A 23,763-nucleotide genomic window follows, 5' to 3' on the forward strand; every position below is an offset into this window, starting at 1 on the left:
AAGTTGTGCAAGCTATTAAAAACAAGGAAATAGCAGATAATACCAGATGAAGAATGAATTTGGTACAGATGTAACGTCACACCCAGCATACAATGGTTATGTATTTCATGAGCTTCCCGTGCAGTTCTTAAGCCTTTTTAGACCTACAGCACGTACTTCAACGTGACGATGGCCTGACGAGGAGGTAACTGATGGAGATGCTAGAACAGTGGGTACCAAATGACAGGACAGAAGAAAGGCAAAAACAGTCTTTTAAAATTACAGAAGAATGTAAAGAATTCCCCATATTATTATTACAGCTTGGCAATGCTTTCTGGTTATCTTCCTATACTTGTACAGAATTCACAGATCTTTAGATCTTTGCTCAGATCCTTCAACAGAACAGATGACATTTTTGACTGGAATCCCATACTAAGAAGCTAACAACATAGTCACTCCCTGCAGATGCCATGAAGTGCTTTCTGAGTGACTTTTACAATAGAAATAGTCTAGTTCTTAATTCTCATTTGTGATATTTTGGTTTAAAAATAATTTGAAACAATGTGAAGAATGGTATTTGTAGCTTTTTCAAACTCAAAACTAATTTTTTGTGGTGGCAAACAATTAATTATAATCACTATTCATGCAATAATTAGAAAGCAACACAGATGACATGATAGTCAAGAATATATCAAACAGAAAATGTTGCAAGAGTAATGGATTTCTAGCATACCTTCCCTGGAGAACAATTAGATAAAAATTTGTTTAGATGAATAAAAAAAAAAAACAACTAAAATACAACTAGTATAAACAAAATGATTCTGCAAAATTTGTTTTGCATCTTATATTCAAATTAATGAAATGTGACTTTCAAATAACACAAAGCATTGACAAACAACGTTCTAGCAACAAGAACAAAAAATCAGTTGTTGATACCTATTTGAGCAAAGCCTCAGTAAGGCAGCCACTCCCCAAAATATTATATTAGCTTTGGAACACACAATGAGATGCCTTAAACAATAATTACAGCTTTGTGTGCCCTGAATCTTTCAGAGAAACTGCAACCACATTCACTTTCTCTTTGATCATGCCGTTTTTCTTCACCTCATCTGGATTTAATTAAGAGAAGTATGTTTGAGCTGTCAGTTGTACCCTGTTTTAACAAGCTTCAATCAGTAGAGCTGATGGTTACTTCATCTAGATAAAGTTTTTGGTAAAGTCTGGGGGAAGAAAAGAGAAGTGACTACTTATATTTCTAGGTTTCCTTTAATGCAGAAATGTCAGAAGTCCTCATTTTCTTTTTTTTAGATATCTGAAAAAGTTCAGGACATATAATGTTTCAAGAGTCTAATGTTCAAAATCCAGGAGGAAAAGCAATGATTTTACATCAACTGATTAAAAAGAGCACAAATTTATTCAAACTGAGATTTGCCTAGAGAAAACAATTGTTGTATTGAAGTGTTCACAAATTCAGGCCAGTAGAAAATGAGAATGAAAGAGCATATTCTAAAAATGAAAGTCTATGTTGCACCTAAGTAGCATTTTGAATACCAGTTGCATACTTAAAACCACACATGATATATGAGGAGTAAAACATGCATGTGCTTTCCCACTTCTTTCCCCTCCAGACATTTATAGCAAAAATACATATATTATTGAGCAATTATTTGCTAAACTTACCACCGTATGCACAAAAATAGCCTTATCCCAAATGACTGGGATTATAACGAGGAAAAAATCAGGAAAGTGAACTAATCCCTCAAATTTCTATCTCGGCCAACAAACCATTCGGGATATTTCTTAAACAAATGTTCTGATGAGACAGAAAAGCAGAGGGCATACTCACAGGGCAATTGGGATTTGAAATGAAAGTTTCTTATACTCAGAGAGACTGTTTTTGGGGAAAAAAAAAACAATTACACTTCCTCAATTATATCCTTCCCCTCCCTTTCTTTTTGGGGTGTGGAGAAGGGTAGGGGGCAAAAAGCAGTTAAACAACTCCAAATGTTTTGATAAAGCAATGTCTCCTGAGAGTTTGATTTTGATATCTAATGCTGCAGCTCCAGGGATTTATAGAGTACCCTCTCCCTTTAATTTCAAGTTTTATAATAAGCATACAGCAATTAGAAAATGGATCTCTAACGAATTATCATTTGAGCAGTGCACAAATCCTTACAAAAATATATTTCAACGATCTGGACAACTTGGTTTAATATAAATTTAAGGATGAAAGAACAGTTTCCCTCAGGCAATTATTCACAATCAAGAAGACTTTAGATTTCCATGTATTTAAGTAGATCTTTGTTCACAGAATTTTGTTCTTTAGATCCTAAACAAGCAGGCTTTTCCCCCTACCTAATTTTTCATGTGTCTTTGTAGATTACTGTCAAAAATTTCCTCTCTCTAGTTAGCCAACACACATTCTAAAAATGCATCTCAGCAATCTTTTTATACTTTTTTCCTTTCTCTTCTCAATCTTACTCAGCACTAGCTTTGAAGCACAATTCTAGATGCAGTCTTCAAGGTGCAGAATAGAATAGAGCTCCCTCATGTGGTAAATCTATATAATCTCACATTATTAACAAACAATATCCAACACAAATCTATAGTCAAACGTCTGGACTTAAACAGATAACCTATAAAAGCTTGCACTACATAATTTACACAATACATGTATTTTCAATAAATACAAATTAGAAAAATAAACTACTTCAAGTTCCTCATTGCCACACAGCTATCTGTTACATATCATGACGCCTCCCCATTTGTAACATTTCCCATTTCTTCCTCCTACTATGATGGAACCTGCAGATTGTTTGTGCACTCCTGTTCACAGGATTTATAGTACAGCCCAACATGAAAGAAATCAATATAGTCTTATGCCCCCTCATATCAGAGCGCTCCTTCTTAAAAGGAAATTAAGATCTTAAGGTAGAATCATACTTTTAAAAAGAAGATTTTAGTCTGCTTTGTATAACTGTTTTCATTTATAACGTTCCATAGTTCTTGCATTTTAAAATATTAACTTTATGAAGTCTGTACCTCAGCCCAGATCAGTTAAACTTCAAATATCATTTTCCCAAGGGATTTGTAATTTCTTTTACTGATATCAAATAGTTGTAATAAAAATGAACATTATGTATTAAAACATAACACATCATTAGGTGATTTTCAAGTTCAAACTAAGAAATAATTACACCTATATAATCCAATAGTTATCACCTGGAATATCATGCATCTTTTTAGTTTGTTTCAAGAAAGATTAATGAAATATGGAAAAAAAAAAAGTGTGACAATAAAAGAAGTGGAAAGTTCTTTAAAAAGTGTTGTGTGTTTGATCTGGCAAAGACATTTTGTGGGTAACTCAAGTCTTTCAACATACATCTGAATGAAGGGGAAAACAAGAAGGAAATAGAAGAGCCCTTTAAAGGACAACACTAAGGTAACAAAAAATTTCTGTGATTCCCCCCACACACACACCTGACAGCCACACTGTCAACTCCATGTAAAACAATTTGCACTCTTAGTAACTACATAAACATAACAAAACCCCTTAAGTTAATAAACTTAAAAAGCCATCTCTACACAACAAAATAAAGAGCATACCCATAGCAAAATTCAAATTAATTGATTTTCTTCTATGAGGTAGTGTGAACACATGACCTATACCACATTTCCTACTGTGTTTGCTTTTTGGTTTTTTTTACCTTATAACAAACAAGGTAAGGTAGTATACAATTGCTGTTACCAACAAACTATATCCTCATGAATGCACGTGTCAACTACTGGGTTTCTCCACAGAGCATTACACACTTTTCCAGAGTTACTCTCCATGCTATTACGTCCTGATTGCTGATTACCTTCGTAGAATCACAGAATGGTTTGGGTTGGAAGGGACCTTAAAGAACATCCAGTTCCAACCCCCCTGCCATGGGCAGGGACACCTTGCACTAGACCAGGTTGCTCCAAGCCTCATCCAGCCTGGCCTTGAACACTTCCAGGGATGAGGCATCCACAGCTTCTCTGGGCAACCTGTTCCAGTGCCCTTTGCTATTTCTCTCCCTTTTGTTTGTATAATTAACTGACTCATTATCCAAGAACTTAACTGAAATGCTCTTTGCCTTTTGCTACAGAGTCTTTCTGACACAATTATATGAAAGTCAACTTCACACCAGTTCCTGAAAAATCTGACTGATACCTTATCCTACTAAATTTAGTGCTACCTATCATCATCCTATATTTATGCTCTTAAGGCAGTCTGGAGTCTGTGAGGCTGATCTTGTCTCCAAGCAAATCAACAATTATCACAGAACTGGTGAAGAACTGAAACAGTGAATCACTAATCTCTCTCTGTTGGCTTATATCACATTTGGTTCATAAAATAATGGAGTACTTCCTCATCAATTATGCAGGCCTGTACAGAATTCCTTTTCCAACAAGGAACATAAAGATATAAAAATATAGGAATATAAAAAAGGGAATAAAGAATGATATCAACCAAAAACGCAACAAAGTATTGCAAAAAAACTCGTATTAGGACAAACATAAACATCTGGAATCTTGCCAGAGTAGATTTGACCAATTTAAAGTTTTCCAAATTCTAATTAACTGAGCAACACATAAACTGCATCAAATTGAACAATTAACAAGAAATATCTGAACACTATCTCTGTTATTTTATGGTACGTAATAAAAAGAGACGAACACTTTTTTTGATGCATAGTGTACCACAGAGGAAAATACATAATTTCAGCATACTTTAAGGAAAACTTCATACTTTCTGTGATTACCAAAAAGCCTCCATACACCACCACCCACGTGTACTCCAGAGAGCTTCAGTATGTCTCATTAAAGCTCAGAAAGAGAGGCAGTAACACAAAGATGGCTTTAGATTTGCAACCAATACTGTGTTCGCTCTGGTTCAAGATGAACCAGCTATACTCCACACACGCTACAGGAAGCCCTTGTGACTCCACACTGGTTGTTTAAATCTACAGATTTTATGTGGAAGATGGACCAACATTTTCTTCCACCACTTCTTCCCATATACCTCTTAGCACCACATTTACTCAGAAGAAATAAAGCAGGGGTCAAAAAGCAAAGGCTAAAACTATGCTCAAACCCCCTTCATTCCTCAACTCTCTCCTATCAAAGAGCAGTTTAAGGAAAATATACTGTATGTTCTACTGTCTCTAGAGTAGGAAGACTGGATTTGATCCAAAGTGGGGTTTTTTTTCTGCAAAGCTATACTCAGATTTAATTGGAAAATCTCTCTAATTCTACAAGGGTTGTCAAAGCACATTAAAAACAAATTAAAATAAAGTTTGATTTTAAATGGTTAGTATCAAAACCTGTATAGAAATTCTGAAATTGTAAAATATAATACTTCCCAGAATTCCCATAAGGACTGTAATAGTACCATGACAGATTGATTGATTTTTCTACTGATCTAGGAAGAATTTTATTTTGGAAAATAACTACCAAAAATGCCAATTCGTGTTTTAAACAACAAGCCAAACTCAACTGGTTATCAGTCAGGACCATAAAAGGAAACTCCTGCTACTTGTATAGTAAAACAACCTACCTTGTTTCTGCAATATATCTTTGTAAGTTAACTCTGTACTACTCACAGCTTTCATCTGCTACGTCACAGCAAATACAATGGGTAAATGTCCCGCTAGTGTAGAATACTTACACGCAGCAGAAACCATATATTTAATCTTATATTAATTCAACGATGTCTACTGACCTTCATGACAACTATCTAGTCATACAAAATGTGACACCAGTCATGCAAATATTTCAAAGCAATTTTAGTGGAGGATTAATTTTTTTTTCCAGGGTGGAAAAAAATTAGGTAAGTGAAAGGATTACTAAATGCCACAAGGCTATACTGACATTTCTCTGTAGAAATGAAATTGAATAGGAACAGTTATATCATGAGTGTCACTGAACAAGATAATCTCCAAAAAAAAACCCCAAAAAAACCACCACCCCACGAACCACACAAACACACACAAAAAAACTATGGCTTCTGGATTTTCTCTGAGTGCTGCTGTGCTGCTCAGGAATGAGATCTTCAGAACGTGCTTCTGCTATTGTGCCTTCTAATTGCAATAGGTCCTGGCTATATTTCTGACCTGATGATTATCTGGTTTTTTACCTGGTACCTATAAAAAGGCTAGTCTGCACAAGCAGATCATTTATATGCTGGGGAGACATACTCTCTAAAGATTAAGTAAACAACTTAAGTATATTTGAGCTCAACAACATCAAAAAGCAATGTTTTTTTTTCCCTCAGCTTAGTAATGTCAATTGAATATACATAACTAAACATAGCACAATTTGCCTGTAATCTGATTTGGAACTTAGCAGGGTCAGTTCTTCAACAGGATTCAAAATGCTGAGATCCTATGAGCCTGAACAATTAGCAATGCAAAAATGGAAAAAGAAAACACTGTTTATTCACTGATGCCTTGAATTTTCTAAGGAAGCTGCTAGTTTGGGAAAGAAAAGCAGATTATACATATGTACTAATTCTTCCTATCTTCTATCACAGTGCTTTCAGAAGTGGGATTTTCTGCCTATGCTGATGAAATACGTCAGACCTTTAGATGTACTTCTAAGAATTACAAGCACGATCAGTTTAATCAAGTGTGTCTTGGTTGCTTTAGCATACCCATTTAAATACGATGTGAGTGCTCAGGGAGGACAGTTTTTAAATATAACCTCTCATAAAATGATACATTGTTGATTTCCTTTTCAAAAATGCATTTTAGTGATTCTTTCATTGCATTTGGGTGACAGAAATTAATGCCAAACTGAGGCATACACATTTGGTGGCTGTCAGTCAAGAAGCCAAGCAACTCTCAAAAATCTCAACTCTGATACTCAAGTAACAAATTTAGCTGTCACAGAGGTACGTGAACTTAGAACAGAGCATCCTAAATGCAAAATGTGATGTACACCAACCACATGATTTATTTTTTCTCATCATGTCAATCAAAGATGCTAATTCGATTTAAAAGACTATGTAATATGTAGTAGAAGGTGGAATCTCTTAAGATCACTTTAGTATCTCATTCACAATGAATTCAAATTGACCCAAGCCTCTAGCTGGGGGGGGGGAGGTAATCCTAGTACTTAAATGTACATTCTAGTGCAGAAAGTTTCTTGCAACATGAACAATTTATGTACTCGGGAATTCACCAGAATAACAGAAATCCAGAACTTGAACATCAAACAGGAGGAAAAGTTGCCTACACATTAATCCATAAATTGCAATTCTAAAGAGACACAAACAAAAAAAAAATTCCACCTGAAGTATGAAGTGAACTGTAAAGCAAAAAAGGTACAACATAACAGGATTTGTATTTACTGCTTTAAGCATTTCCATTTAAAAGCACTGAGCATGTACTAAGAATGGCTTACACAGAAGTGAAACACATGTGAAACTTTCAGGGTGTAGCAGTAATGACAGAGTTTGCATCTTTTTTGTAATGTTGAACTTTTCCTGCCACTAGTAAGAGTATTCCTAAACCTTGTCATTCTGACACTGTGCCCGTTATTCTCAAAGTCTGGATTCTAAGTCTTCATCCTCCCATCCACTGGCCACTTTCCATTCCACTCTTACTATATTGTCTTCCAGTCTTTCTCTAGTTGATTGCATTCTCACTTCCCTTTCTGTTATCTTACACATCTGATTAGAACAGAACTATGGACTCAAAGTGATTAGAACTGAACAGACTCAGCCTGAACAGACTTGTAAGAATTAGAAGTTAAATAGGAAATCAGCACAGAAAGAGCCAAAACAGAGGATGATTACACATTTCATCTAACACAGAAACAAACAATATTCAACAGAAGAAAATTATCTATCACTATTTCTAATATACTGCACATACTTGCATACTGAAAAGGCAAATGCATTGTCTCTCCTTTCCAGGAAGGTAAATCCTTAGTTTTTTTCTACTCTTTCCACAGGCTTGAGAATGTGCCAAAATACCTCTTTTAGTCAAGAATTGCACTTTCCAATGAAGGGGTTTTGAAATGTCGTTTTTGCAGATAGCAAGAACAAAAACTTTATATAACTATTGTAAGAAAAGGCACACATATAAAATTTTCTTAAGGATTATACATGGCCTAGAATTTGAAAAATTATTGCATTGTTCTCTTTTTCAGTTCCTGAAGTGCTGAAAAATACCTCTCCATTTAAAAACACATTCAAATACACTCAGGCAAGAGATAGTTACTTCCAATGTAGGGGCATATACAGAGTTACTAGAAATTTTCCCCCTTAAGGATTATTTTTGAGAAGTCCCAAGTTACGAGCAAATACAGATATTAATGTACAAACTCATGCAGAAATGAAGGCACCAGTGCATTTCAAACTGTCTGAAAAACAAAAACAGGCTTTCCTAAAAATGACATCTCAAGCACTCTAAGTAAATTATTTTTCCATAACAAGCTAGGAGGAAATCCCAAGTGTTAACAGATGACAAGAGTGTTAATGCCATTAACATTCTCTCAGCACTCCATGTCAGGGTGTAAATGATGTCCTACTGCTCAGTCATTATGAAAGGGGAAAAAAAAGGGTTCACAGTCATTTCCAGATGCTGAGATTCTGATTCAGAGTATATTGGCTTCTTCCCCAGTGGCCTGCTGTGAGAGATTCTGCAGTACAGTGGTTTGTACAAGAGAATTATCAGTTGATGCTTAGTGCACGTTAAATATTTTCTAACATTCTCAATGCATATCAGTCCCCCCACACTCTAAAATATTCTCCCCAGATCATTTCATTACGACTGAAGTACATCAAGCAAGGAACTAATAAAACTCATATTTAGTTGTGAAGCAAGTCCTTGTTAGATAGAACTTTGAGCATAAATACATATCAAGCCAGAATATATGCCTTTCAGATAGGCAGCTTTTTTATTTCATAAAAAGGATTCTGTTTTCATGAATGGTGTTCCTTTCAGAAAATTAAAATTAGTTCACAAATCACTGTTGTTCTATTTAATGATAAGATGAATACACACTGCTTTGAAAGTGTTTTATCTGCAGTGATTTTTGTTCTTTCATTCATGGTTCCCTTAAATTTGCAATTCATTAAAAATAAGCTTTTAATTCTTCCCATGTACTGCAATCAGTTAGAAAAAACAAGTGGCTCCATTTATTGCTCTGACAGGCAAAGGATTTTACCACGATTTGGCATGTTAATATCTTTTACTAGGGACATGACACAGCTGAACACCAGAAGAGCTATATAAAATCTTCATCTAAGCATATACTAGCATGTCTAGGATATATTCTAGAAGTAAAAATGATGTAAGATTGTTACAAGCCCTATAATGGCCCAAAAAGCAACACAGCAAGAAGTCAGTGTCTCTAACTGACAGGAGGACAGAAAGAATGAATGGCCAACGCCCAAACCGCGTGCTCTCCTGCCACCCGAGTTCCACCACTTGTCCCTTCTCCTCAGAACAAAGCTCCCGCCTGTTCTTGAGAGGACATGCACATATTGGGAGGGAAGAAGAGGTGACATTTATTATTTATGCATCTATAATTCTAATTCAAGATACTAATTAATAAGTTAGCTCTCTACAACTTCCCGTTACTCACCCTGAAATACCTTAACTCTGTTGCCTTTAATCTGTTTAATAACATTTGAAGTTAAACCCCATTAATCTGAATATCTTCCTCAATCCCCAACTAGACATTCATGTTTTAACATCACGAAAAAGAAAATAGCATATACTCCTACAGCAAGTATAAAATGCAGTTTTCCATTTAAAAAATCTTCAACTAGAGGCACAAACACTGAATTAAAACAAGAAGTGAAAGCCAGATTTGTCATATTTGTAATTACTTCTCTAAACTGTTGAATCATATTCCATAGTTCTGCATGAACCTGGGCTAATTATAAAACAAACCTCTCACATTTAAAGTTAAATTATTAACAATTTGATCTTCAAGTAAAGTATACCTCTAGCCATGGATAGGATCATTAAAAAGTTGTCTCAATCACACAAGGTACTTAATATAGCACAAAATTCACAGAAATAATATTTTGATTTCTTTCTTTTTTTCTTAACTGTATTATATTCTATTTTCTGTTATAGTATAGCTCTAATCCTGATCTTGAAATCAACTGCTTCTGGGGGCCAACCAAACAGGTCAGCTTCACGATGCCAAAGACATTAGAGACTGCTGTGAGAATTCCAAAAAGTTAGGCTACTAAATACTTATTGAAAATCCCAGTATAAGGCAGCAAACTAAAATCCCACCATGATAGCAAGACAGCAACTACAAAAATCCCTTCAGAATCCCACAGAAGCATTTCCACACAGCTTTCTCCAAAAGTCCAAAGTGTTCACTACAAACACACTTGAGTCTTACAAGATGCAGAACTGTCTCCCAGCCAGTAGCAACCATAGAGGCAAGGCTGAACTGTGTTTACTAACTGAATGCAAAGTTCCACTGCAATGATGCTGGTCACAGAGCCAGTTTTTGGATGTAGAAAAAGAGATTAATTATAATAATAATAATACACTTCTTACTTTTCACACCTATGAAACTATAAAATTATTGAAATACTGAATTTAATTGAAATCAGTATTTCAAATGCATATTAAAAAATACCAGTAAAGACTGGGGAAAAAAACGCCCTAAACTGAAGAAGTGAATCTACTTTGCTATTGCAGGTAAATTTACGTAATCTGAGGATAGTATAAAAATTCTCACATGGAGAAAAAGACATCTACTGACAGACAGGCCTCAAAAGATTTGAATGGATTTTGAAGTGTCACAATGGCTACAACCTGAAACCATAAGGAGTCAAACCAGCATCATTTTGTACAATTGAGAGACAAATCACCAGTACAGTCTATTAGAGATGTAGTGGAACTTCTTGAGTTGAATTTTTGAAGTCACGATTGTATACTGTCATAAAAGACATGTTTGCAGTTAAAAAGAAGGTATGAAGTTGATACTGGCATTATTTACTGTCCCTCTTCTATTATGCTTTAAATCAAACCAGATGATCATGCTACAGCTTACTTATTAATTGTCAATGAAAGATGGCAGTCAGTCTATACCTACATCATCTGGATTTCTTTTATTATTTTCATCAAACATTAAGACCACAAATGGAAAAAATAAACCACCCTTAAGCAGTAAGTCACATTGATGTAATTACAGATCCAATTCACATGAATATCTGCACAGATCTAAATAAAGTGATGTAAAACTGAATGTGTTTGTTAGCAAATTGTTTCATTTAGTTGCCTACAGTCTAACTTTAAATATGAACAATTAAGGTAACATTAACCCACTTTCCTCAGTTTGTAAATAACAGAAGTGTATTAAAATGACAGTTTCATACATATTAAGTTAGCAGAATGCAGTCAAACCTACAACGATTTAATTTTAGCAGTTTTATTTCAAAGCTTTTTAATCAATGGTGTTTATTTACCTGAAGGTATTACTTCTGGAATACACTGCATATTTTTAACAGGTTGTGGACTAAAAACATACCACTCTTCCTGTCTTTGTATTTAATTCCTGAAGTAGTTTTAAGTTATTTTTTAGCATTCAAGAGTTATATCAAATAGTATGCACTGAGATGAATAATTGTATGCACTAAATAAATTAAAAAAAAATAAATAAAAGCACTAATGAAGTGAAATAACAAATTAGCTGCTCAGAATTATGTCAAGAAAAAGATCCTGGACAAAATCGTAAGTTGAGCTTCTATTCACCTTTTTGTCCTTCACAGTAATAAAACCTTGCCTTATTTACTGGAAGACGTTAAACCACCTAAAATTAGGTAATTTATTTCATAGCATTTACTTCTATATTACAAATATTAATCCATGTTATTATTATGACTATTATAAATGGTATTTTTATTGTAATTGATCTCCTACCTTAGTATGACACCAAGCAATACTCCTTTCATATTCTCTGAAGAAAGTCTCATCCCAATTACCAGGAAACAGCTTTGTTTATTAGCAGGAACAGGAAAGAGAAACTTCCTTTAATTATGGTATGATTCCTGCATGCTAAAACTCCCTACCAGGAGATGATTTATGTTCAGACACGTCTCATTTTCTGAGACACTCAAGCAGATAGAGATGTTCAGCCTAAAATTCTTTACTTCCTAATCTCAGTATGCATTGCTAACAACAATTCTTCAACCACCTGACAGAAAGACAAGAAATACATACTGAAGACTAAGATGTCATTTCCCCCACCTTAACATCTATTCTTCAGTCTAAAAAAAATACAGGAGTGCAGAAAATTTAAAAATATCCAATGATAAGCAGAAATAAATCTGATCACTTGACACAACTGGAGATGACTTTCTAAAAAAGAAAAACACTATTTATCAGGTCATCTATTAATTATGAAAACATAAATCCTTAGGCAGAATCGGTTCATTTCTTACAGTCTTATCTATTTTGTCAAGCCACCAAATTCACTGCAATGATAAAAGCTGTCAGACATCTACAGTTCAGGATGCCTATTTTAATTACGAGGAACTGGTAATCTAGCTGTGACATCAGTGTATGTGCACTGAAGCAAGGCTGCCCAGGAAACTTCCTACAATTCATTTTCAAAAATTTCGTAGGATCCCGGTATTTTTCGTAATACCAAAAAAAAAAAAAGCACTGGTACTTTTTTTCTTTTAACTGTTTTGCATTGTCAGATGATGACTTTCTTTAAAAAATTCAGATGATAAACCACAGAATAGAAAAGGTAAACATTACCTACTTTTCTCTTTTTTATCACCAAATCACTTGAGTGATGCAAATAATTTTTATAAATACAATAAATACATTGGTGGCAAAACAACAAATGGCAACACATTTACTCAAAACAACTGAAAAATCATGTCTATAACCCATAAAGCAGAGCTGTCAAGCTTAACAAGAAAACACGGTTGCAGAAGGTGCATTTCAAAACATTGGTTTCATTAGGAACAGAGTGGGGCTTACTTGACAGGATTAACCCTACAGACATGATGCCAAGGCAAAGGGCAATTACAAGGCAGTTCTGTAAGATTTTCTCATGTGAATGGATCTCAGGAAAATAATACCTTGGTGTGTCATTTTTGAGCATTTTGTCTATTGTTTGTTTTTTAATAGCAAAACTGATATGATTACTAGGCAACCTCTTAACCCTGCTAATAAGACAAGGCGAAAGAGAATACGTAAGTAACAAGAAAATTTTTCATTTAGTCATGATTTGTCTCCCTTAAGTTCATTTTTTGCAGTCTTGCACGAAACTTAGAATAAATCCATACAGAGAAGATACTAAACATCTTCTTGTGAATATCTGTCACTGCATCCATTCAGATGGTAAATACCACTAAAATTTATTATGTTTTCTTACACTCAGCACGTTCTGTGAACTTTTCTCTGCTCTAGAATAAAAGCATGGAAGAAGAGACTTAAAACTTCAAGTGTTGTAAATACTTATCCAGATGATCAGAACATTGAGATCACCAATGAAGACATGCAAAAAGGATATGCTCATCTTTTCTACAAACTTGTCGTGTTCATCTTGTGTTTTAGGGAAATTCTCAATGTCATTCTCCAGGCGTTGGATCTGATGGTTCATGGAATCAAGGTTGCTCTTCAGAGTCTGGGCTGAAACTAAGAAAAAAAATGTCAATGAGTAAAAAGCTTCCAGATTCTAGAAAGCTTATTAGAAGGGGAAAAAACAATGTCAGTATAAATAGTCTTAACGAGAGTGATTCCATTAAGTAGACTCACATTTTTCTGAATTACTGCTCATAAAAATTCTACTCTTCATAAAAATTAAGTGAAAATGTCTAATGCAGTATACAAAAATCATATTTAATGTTGAAATGTCACCACTTAATTCTACCAGTAGTTCAAATGATTCAATTTCTATTTAAATTTATTGGCAAAAATTCTAATATTTCATTCTTTTAAAACTAATTCAAAGATTAAAAAGTCACTAAGGTTCAAAGAGATTGTACCTTATTAATGCATGCATTTGGTTGAATGAATGATCTTAATGCACGTACTCTCTTAGAGAAATGATTCAAGGAACAGACAAGGGAGAAAAGATCAAATATTTTTCTTTTATTGAAATTAAACTGATTTCTAGAATCCAACATCTGTGAAACTCTCTGTTAACATCAAAGGTAGGTTTGAATAATAAATGCTACTGATAATTAAAAAACCCCATAACGTTGAGTTTTATGACATAATCCATAAAGTCCACTTATCATTCTCAATTTCATTATAAACAGCAGTTTGACAAGCACTTTCTCTCAATTTTAAGATACATTTTAGAACCAAATTCTATCTTCTGTCCTTTGTCTCCTCTTACATAGTTTACAAATCTGTGCTTTCAAGAAAGCAGACAATCTAAACACCATCCTTCCCCAAAGGGCACTGAAACATTTGCACTGTTTCATGTCCTTCTTTCAGAGTACAGACTATTTCAAGTATACTCTGTTTCAGAGGAGATTTATACCCTACAAACTACTTCATCTTTAGCGACAGTGCATATAACCCTGGTTCGGTCTTAAAAAAGACAGTGCCATGAACAACTTCTGATAGGTGGAATCAGAGGCGAGAACATCCACCACATTTTCTAGTCTTCAGTAAGTGGCCAAGTCAACGCTCTTTATTCACTGCAGCAGCTGCTCTACAAAGCTAACGCTGAAGATGTGCACCCCAGCTAACCCAAGGACTCTTTGCGTAGTCAAGAAAAACACAAGAATTGGGGTTTTTAAAGGGTTTTCTGATTTTGGGTTTTGTTGGGTTTTGTTTTGTTTTGGGTTTTCTTTGCAGGAAGCCATTTATCCAAAGTTGCATACAGTTTTTCTCTGAATAAAAAAATATTTTCCTGTTTCCTTGTAATTTAAAAAATTGTGCTGTGTCTTATGTGACATTAAGCAGTAGCAGGTATTTGGTTCACAACAGCTTGAAAACAGGATTTAGAAAATAAAAATCCTGTAAATAAGGAAGCTGCTTCCAGAACAGAATTAATACTATCTCCTTTGTACGTAATGATTCACGTCAGCTATAAGACCACCAATTTAACTTTTCTCAAGCATGTTCAAATACATAAGCCACCAATCCAGCTGTTGTTAATCACAGATATAATCTTGATTTTATTTTCAATTTTATCTATTTTATACTGGTACCAGAAGAACTACTAATCGTGTATTCTTAAAATTATAGTGAAACAACTTCTAACATTAACTGAAGCGGGGTGTGTGTGTGTGTGTGTGGTTGGGGACACACCAGTTAATCTTGAAATCAACCACTAAGGCAGTCTGAATACTAAACATTATCAAAGCTTTTAGGTTATGGCTGCATTAGTTGAATCATTTTATATTATTGTCAGAAAAGGAGCACACGTTTTTGCTTGAAATGAAAAATCTGAATCACTATAATATTTTTATAGGCTCTTATGTAGTTGGATAGGAAGACAAACAACACTGAAGTAAAAAGCTAGAGCTGAAAAATAAATCAGGAGCATGCAAATGGTAATTCTGCTGGTAAAAATAGCTGCTGGTAAGTAAATAGGCAACATAACAAAGTTTAACTGTTTTCAGCAATTTAAAAATATTTGAATGCATGACTGCTTAGGCAGAGTAGTAGTTTATTTTTGTCTGAAATTATAAGTGCAAAGAAATTCAGCAAGCAATGAAAAATAAGAAATCTTAGCCTCTGTGATTGAAATGGAAGAAAAGCATTTTCAGTAACTCTGTTTTATAAAACTAAATTCAGAAAACAATTCAGATTAGGTGCACACTGACTTTGAAAGTATGAAGGAACTCGAACCAAACAAGTTTGCCGCATTCAAAACCTGTGCTTCTCATAACTTCAATACGCACACTAAATTATCAAAAAGCATTGCAGAATATTCATTTATTCACTTTTTTTTTTGCCAAGAGCAGGCAAATATACATGAGTTTCCGTTCAAAGAATTTACGAAGCTGTTGTTCTGCAATAAAACGTTAGAAAGACCATGTAACAGGAAACATACATGTAGAGACTAGAATAAAATATCTGCATTTCCTCCCATAAAACTGTTTTATTAGAGATTTACTGCTTCAGTAATGTGAAGAGGAGGCAACATGAATACCTTTTACTCTCTCAGAGAAAATCATGTGACTTGCTTAAAAGTCTTTCAAGGTTTTTATTTATGAAAGCATAAACTATACTTGGAGCAAAATGCTATTTCTTTGAAACCATTCTATAAATGCACACACTAAAAAGACTCTCTATCACTACAGTCCTTAAAGCTGGTGAGTGCAAGAAAAGGCCTATTCACCTTCCATTTACCCATAATTCCACATGAAAATTAGACATCCTAATAGAACTAGTCTAAAATCTACATGAAAGGTAGTATTTGGTCTTCAGTGGCAGACAAGCACTGCTCACGAACCATTACTGGGAAAGCCTCTCCGTAGCAGTAATTACAACACTGTTCCGTTTAATGTTGCAGCTGGAGAAAGCAACCAACTAAATTCAGTGCACCAATATCTGATTACAAGGTAGGAACAATGAGTCAAATACTAAAAAACAGCGAAAAGAAGAAAAAAAGCCACGAGCAAAAAAAAAAAAAAAAAAAATGCAAAAAAGCTTCACAGATACATTTATAGAATTAAGATCCACATCCATAGTGCAAAGTTCAGCATTTAAGAAACGGGCAAGTTTAAGATGTCAAGTCAAATTTGCTGACACAGGGAATAGTGGGGACAGATAGCAGAAACCAGTATAGAAAGGATTAGATATACACATACAAGCAGGCCCATAAACAAGTATGAAAAGGAACAGGCTGGGATGGAGCATGCATATGTCTCTGAGAACATCTGCTGTGGGGGAAGCAGTGCAGGAACCGCAACGTTCTCCCTAAACAGCACATCCTGCTGCCAGCACCAGACAGCATCAGGTTGTGTGGACAACAGGGCACGAAGTACATCCTTATGTTTAAGTCAAAAACACATCAACCCCAAAACTTATGTATGGACCCATCTTCAAGGCCAAAGGGAGTAAAAAAGGGAGCAAGATTTCTCGGTCTGTACCAAGCTGTAACAGAGCGGCTTCATATTTAGCTGTAAGGAAAATCTGGCTTGCAGAGAGCTGCTGCAACTCTAAGACAGAAATAAATACGGCATCTTCAACGTGTGAGCCCCAAACCACGATAATAAAAGTATTTAGGAGAACTAAAAAATATCCAATACCAGAGATTAAACATGTACGTTTAAACTATCTAACGCATTATCACATAGAATTACTATTAGCATATAGGATTAATATAAACAAGGGGAATGTGAAGTTATGCATATTAATATGTTGTCACTCTTCTCCATGTCAGTGAAAGCCTAACATAAGCACTTAGATTTATAACTATTCTCTCTACACAAATACTGAATGAAGCTCAGTTAATCATAGATCATTAAATCTATGAGTGATTAGCAGATTATTGTGTATATTACTATTTATTTATAATAGAACTCCACAATCACTACAGATAGGGCACAATGTCATTTTGACATGAAACGTGACAATTGTCTGCTTCACTTTACTGTTTTCTCTACATTAATTCCCACTCTGGAGGAAAAAAAAAAAATCCCATCCACTTATTTGGGAGAAAGCAGTTGCCCAGACCGCACGCTAAGGAAGGCTTAGGGAACGTCTGGCAGACCACTTTAGTCCTGGAAAAACGCTACAAGCAGTTAATCTCATGTTAATGTCAAACTCAGGCTAGTCCCCACAGTCTAGCTAAGCATTTTAGAGTTACAGTAATACAGTAATAGTACCAAAGAACAGACTAATCCTTTCCAAAATAAGACTGGAACAGACAAAGAGTCCTCCCCTACAACAAGGGGTGAAATGATACATTTTGATTAGGTGCAGTGTCTCCTGCATGATAAATTCAAAGGGTTTCTGAGCATGATGCAAAACAGGGCCAGCCATGTCCACATTTAGTAAAAGCTCTAAAGTGAGAGCCAAAGATATACATGACTTCAGTAAGCAAAGACAGGCCTATATGAAGCAAAGATTTGTAAGTCTAGACAGTATTTGTGCCATAACTACATTCTGAGCATACTAATGATTATTTATTTCTTATTGCCGGAGGGCAGATGGAAGTAGTCTTTCACAGAAGCCTGAAAACCAGTTTGAGGGGAAATGGGTGTGCGAGTAAATAATCTCAAGAATTACAAGCACTGATTACTCAATTCATACCACTAAGTAAATTTATACTTATTAAGAAAATAAATGTTCTGTTGGAGTTAGGTGAAGAGGGCTTCTGCAGCCTATGTGAGAATTCCAAGTACCACAGTATGTGTGCGTGCACATGTGTGTATCTCTGAGCATGCCTGTGTATATCTGCATCTGTTGCAATAAGTACGTCTGGCACGTATACATGCCTATGTGTATGTTTACACATGTATTTTCTGTGTGATATAGGTGTACCACGTACACAAACACACACATTTACACATAGCTATCTGTGACATACACCACAATATACCTGTGTCAAACAAAAGAACCCATACTTGAAGCTTCATGACTGAACAGCTTCCAGACTTGAAAGCAGTACAGCTCCCTTAATATTTTATTAACATGTCCCTGTTCATACTAGGAATCCTTCCCAACACAGCCATGCTCTTTACAGGACACAAACAATGATCAACCATGTTGTTGCACTTTGCTACACAGATAAACCATTGTGCTAAAAAGGTAAATTCAACAGTAGAAGGATGACCCAGAACAGCATGGTACAGATAAGTCCTAAGTCATAATTCCTCATGAATATCAGGGAGCATGGGAGATACCACATGCATTATTTCCTTTAGACCTCAGAAACTAGACCTTCACTACCTGTTCTAGGTCTATCACACTAGCAAACTTCAAAAGTAAAAAGAATCCTATATTGAAATATGTTTTCTCAGGAAAGACACTGAACTTAATCATCAGAAGTTCTGAAGAAGAATCTAGATGAACAGCCGAGACAGATGGGATCACACAAACTCTCAAGATTACATCCAACCAAGCCCAGTACAAGCAAACATTCCTTTTCCTAGACAAACATTGTGTTTTTAAGAGAACTTAGGCAGAAGTAAGGAAGTAGTAACGATGAACAGATTTGCAGCTTCTCAGAATAACAATAACAGCCATTAAATGTGAGGAAATTTAAATATTGCACGCACTGAAGTGCAAATGCCATTAACAAACTTGCCTTGACAAGTGAAATAGTGGTGGAGGGAAACATTGCCTGTTAGGCCTAAAAATCAGAAACATCATGAGCAGCATGTCTTCCTTCCTCTAGAGCCGAGGAAATTACAAACAGTGCTCATAATCCTGAAACACTCAATATATTCATAAAACAAAAAGAGAAATTTCTGTGGGTAGCTTATGCTTAATATCAATGTACGTACAGAACTGTACTTTGGTTTAGGGAATGAATCTGCTTCTCTCTCTTTCAGCAATTATGTGCCTATGTACATGTTTTTAAGATTGTAAGCGTAATTCTGATGCACATAACACAACTTATTAACACATTAAGAATCTATTATAAACGACAAATAGTGCCTCAGGAGCCCAGAATGCATTATCGCTATCGACAGAAGCCAGTTGTTAAAACTTCCTTCCAAAGCACAGCGCAGTACAAAATCATTGATCTCCTAAGTGATATATTGGAACATGAAATCTCTTCCTTTCTTTGTACAGGTCATATTATCCAACTCATTACTGACTCAGAATTATTTAGGTCAAATTAACTGGCAGCAAAAGAACAGCTTTCTGAAAATGAAAAAACTCCTTGAGTCCATAAGATTCCTTCTGGTTGAATCCTGAAGTGTTAACCTTCATTTTTGTGACCCAAGGAAACTGTGTGCCATCCTCCTACCTTCTCTGAACCGTCTTGTCAATACCAGCCTTTCCACCTAACTTTTCAGGCTTACTCACTGAGCAAACTGTAAACAATAGTATATTGCAGAATACAGTCTTTATCAGTTGAATGTGAACTGACTTCTCACATTACAAATAAAAACTTTTTGAAAACAGATGCCCCAAATTCAGAAACATAACCAAAGGTATTAGAGGTGATCAGTGAGAACAGCATTGTCTCCAGCAGCATTCTCCTGGCAATATGGGCATCTCCTCCAGAGCACGCCAGAAACTCTGCTTACTTTGATGTTAATTACAAATGTCTTTCAAGATCTCAAATAATGATTTAATTTTGAAAACAGAGCTTACAGTTACAAAATCAATATCTATTACATGACAATGCTGAAGCAAAATTTCCTGGCAAAAGTATAAGGCAAACTGCAAGTGAAGCAAGGGGGAAAAAAGCAGCTGAACTTGTATGTTCCATTCATTGCGTTATTAGGAAATGTGAACTGAACATGCTAAATTCTGCTGTGTTTATTCCAAACGCCTGTGTTTTGCATTGTCACTATCTCCCCGTAGTCCAACTTCTCTTGGTTTATATATCAAACTGATACTCATGCTGTAATTCACTGTGAAGCAGCTATGGCACAGCTAGATTCATGGATGCAAATATGCAAAAATCGCAAAAAGAAAGACAAAGAGAAAGAGCAAAGTTTCTGTAACACAACCTATCTGTTGTTAGTAAAAACTCACTAAAAAAGTGTTGATCAACTTCATCCCACAGACCTCCCTTCAAGCTCTCAACTTGCAACAAGAGTTTGGTCTTTCCAATTAACCAAAGTGCAAGCCACGCTTCCAGGGGTGTAACAACCTTTCTTACCAATTTGCTCTTTCTTATCAATGAAAGAGCAAATTCAAGAACAGATTAAAAAAAAAAAAAAAAAAGTAGGTGCTGTTTTGTAGCTTCCACCTCTCTCTAGCGGCTGGTATTAACGGATTCTAAATGGATTACATACTTGGAGAAGTCATTTAAAGCAGTCTTCAAATCTGAATTGGTTTAACTACGGTCAGAAATTGTTATATGCTTTAATTTTTTAATTAGCAACAGTCCTTCAGAGTAATTTGAACAATTCTTTGATTTTGTCCTTGATATTTACACTGCAGGGAGATAAGAGGATCCTTAAAATGCATGCCATACAAAGTAACTTTGTTTAACAGAGAATCCCAATTGTAGCTTCAAAATTCAGAACTGCCACGATTTCACGTACTATTTATTACACATTAGAAAATAGCAACTCAATACATTCTCAGAATCTTCAGACTGGGAAATTCAGTAAGCAATTTTTCAGAGCGTAAGCCAATCCAGAATCCTAGTGGGTATCCAACGGGTTCTCTTTTATAAATTGCACCTTGGAACTACAACACAAAAACTATGTCCAAAGTTTTTGCTTCCCTGTCCTCTTCAGTAACTCTTGTCAATGAAGGAGAACGAAGTCTGTTGAAAAACTTTTAATGAGATGCTGCATAAGCTACCACCAATATGGCGATGCTATATGCAAATACAGGAGTGTTACTAGAGAAAAAAGGTCTTCTGGTATTTGATGTACCTAACTGCGTATTTACTACATTCAGAAGAACACACTGAGATAGTTTCTGACATTTCAACACTGAAGTTTATGTGAATGAAAAGAATGATAGAAGTCACTCTACAGTGCAAGACTGACTTTTGATTATGATGCAAAATGCCAACTTCAGATTCTGTTATAGAGAGAAAAGTCACAGATGCAGGCATTAAATTTCTCATACCAGAAGGCATTGTCTATTTTATATCCACTAATGTGCCAGATTGGGCAAAATCTGCTTCAGCAATTTAAACAGTGCAAGGTGGAGAATACTGCAGATCTCTCTGTAAAAACAGTTTCTTCAACTGCAATGAACTATAAAACTTTTGTTTGACAGAGAAATGACTACTACTTATGAATATGTTTTAAGTTGCTATACTTTAAAGTAACAATGGCACAGAAAACTTTAAAATATTTTCTCCGCTCTAAAATTATGGCATTAAATCACAGTGAAGTACCTGTACAGAATTTAAAAATTAATATTTTCTTAGAGTATTCTATTAATATATTAAGTATATACATATTAGCATTCCACAGTGCTTCTGATTGCTAATGTCCTTTCTAGAGAGATGCCTCAACCGACAGAAGCATATGCTCGCAAATTGAAGAAATAAATTTTTTGTGTCAACATGAGTGAGAAATCTGTGCTGCTGTTATTAGTACTTTCTAGTCTACTACACCCACATAATTCACCTTCCCCAAGGCATCTTTCACTTAATTTTACTCAGAATGCTCTGTGTTTCTTTTAACAACATTTTAAAAGAATTATTTAGTGGTGTATTTTTATATCAGGCACAGAATTCTGTATCTTAAGCACTGGGAAAAAACCTCTCATTACTTCTGAAAGAGACTATTATCTATACTGCATTCAGAGGTAAGCTCAGCCCTTCGCTTGGAGTTCAGCTGTTCTTGGAAGAACAGCTTCATAACTGCTCAGCTCACCCCAAACCCGATACTCCTTCGCTACGTACAAGGTATCACTTCACTTTGGTCAGCATGTAAGGAGAATGGCCAGTGGCCAAGTACAGATAACAGCATTCTGTATCCACCTGTCTCTGAGGTAAAGACCAGTGGGACAACACAGGTTTGCAAAAACCCATGACTCTACACACCCCAGTAACTCCCACCCACTCTGGGCAGACAAAGCAAGCCCATAACTTAACTCTGTAAAGAACTGTCAAACTCAGGAGGAGCTGAGCACAATGTCCAGCCGATGATGATATAGTTATGTTTTATTTTAAATACAGGCATAACTGTTAAACCATGAACTGTGATTTATAACCGGTGCTCTTCTGAAATCTGAAAATGAGTTGTTGTTATACAATATATGTTTAATGTTCATCCTCTTAGTTTTACGTGTTATGTATTTCTTTTACGATTTCTGAGAAGCTTGATAATCAGCGTTTCAAGTTAAAATGTATGTATCTTTTCTAAGGAAGTCCAAATTATACTACGTACAATACATTTTTGTCTAGAAAACCCAAACTTTTATCTGAATTTAGTAAGGTATCTCTTGTTTTTGTTCTGAAGTTTTTGTTTGACTGAACTTGCAGAAAGGGATGAGAATTTGTCAGGTGTTTAATAAAATCACAGACTGTAAGATGGTAAGAGCAAATATCATGAAAAGTAGCAACTGGAATAACAAGTGAAGTGAACACAGTAGGAACATCAAAAAAGGCTTAGCATAGTTTCAGCTGCAGGGAAACAAGAGGAAAACACTGCAGACTGGGTTAAGATAAGTGAATATCACTTCCCCTAAATAATGTAGCTTGACGCAATCTTGTGATTTTTTTAATTGGTTTTCCTTTCATACCCTTAGCTTCATGTAAGAAGGAATGCTTTTACAATAATCTCTTGATTATTATTAATCAGTTTGAACTCTGTTTATACTGTCCAGAATAAAACTGTTTCCTAATTTATTTTTGCTTTTCATAAACCTCTAGGTTGATCTTCCATACTTAAAAAGATCAAATATTTTATAATACCTAATATCAGATTATTGAAGATTTTAGTACATGCAGGGCAGTTCATCTAATCTCATTGACCTTTTCATATTAAAATCCAGTTTTATGCTTTATCTGCTATTTGTTAAAAAAAGAAAATCATACATCCACTGTTCTGATGCTTGCTCTTATATGAAAATTAAAGCAAAAAATTTCCTATTATTTAAGTGGAACTGAGAAAATGCACACAAGATTTTAAAAAAGTTCCTAAATTTTGTATTGGAATTTTATGTATAGGTCAAACTACGAGGCTGTCGTCTGCCTAAA

General features: G+C 35.1%; 1 protein-coding gene across 1 annotated transcript in view; it reads right to left on the reverse strand.

Annotated features, from left to right (window-relative positions):
* DIAPH2 (diaphanous-related formin 2) overlaps nt 1-23,763 on the reverse strand; it is a gene marked incomplete at both ends in the record, with an annotated part of 136,788 nt that overhangs the window by 39,588 nt on the left and 73,437 nt on the right. The window contains one exon of the mRNA XM_010159202.1: nt 13,513-13,637. Coding sequence (XP_010157504.1) covers nt 13,513-13,637 — 125 coding nt within the window. The remainder of the gene's footprint in view (nt 1-13,512; nt 13,638-23,763) is intronic.

This window comes from Eurypyga helias, unplaced genomic scaffold, assembly GCF_000690775.1.
Source record: "Eurypyga helias isolate BGI_N326 unplaced genomic scaffold, ASM69077v1 scaffold7239, whole genome shotgun sequence".
Lineage (NCBI taxonomy): Eukaryota > Metazoa > Chordata > Aves > Eurypygiformes > Eurypygidae > Eurypyga > Eurypyga helias.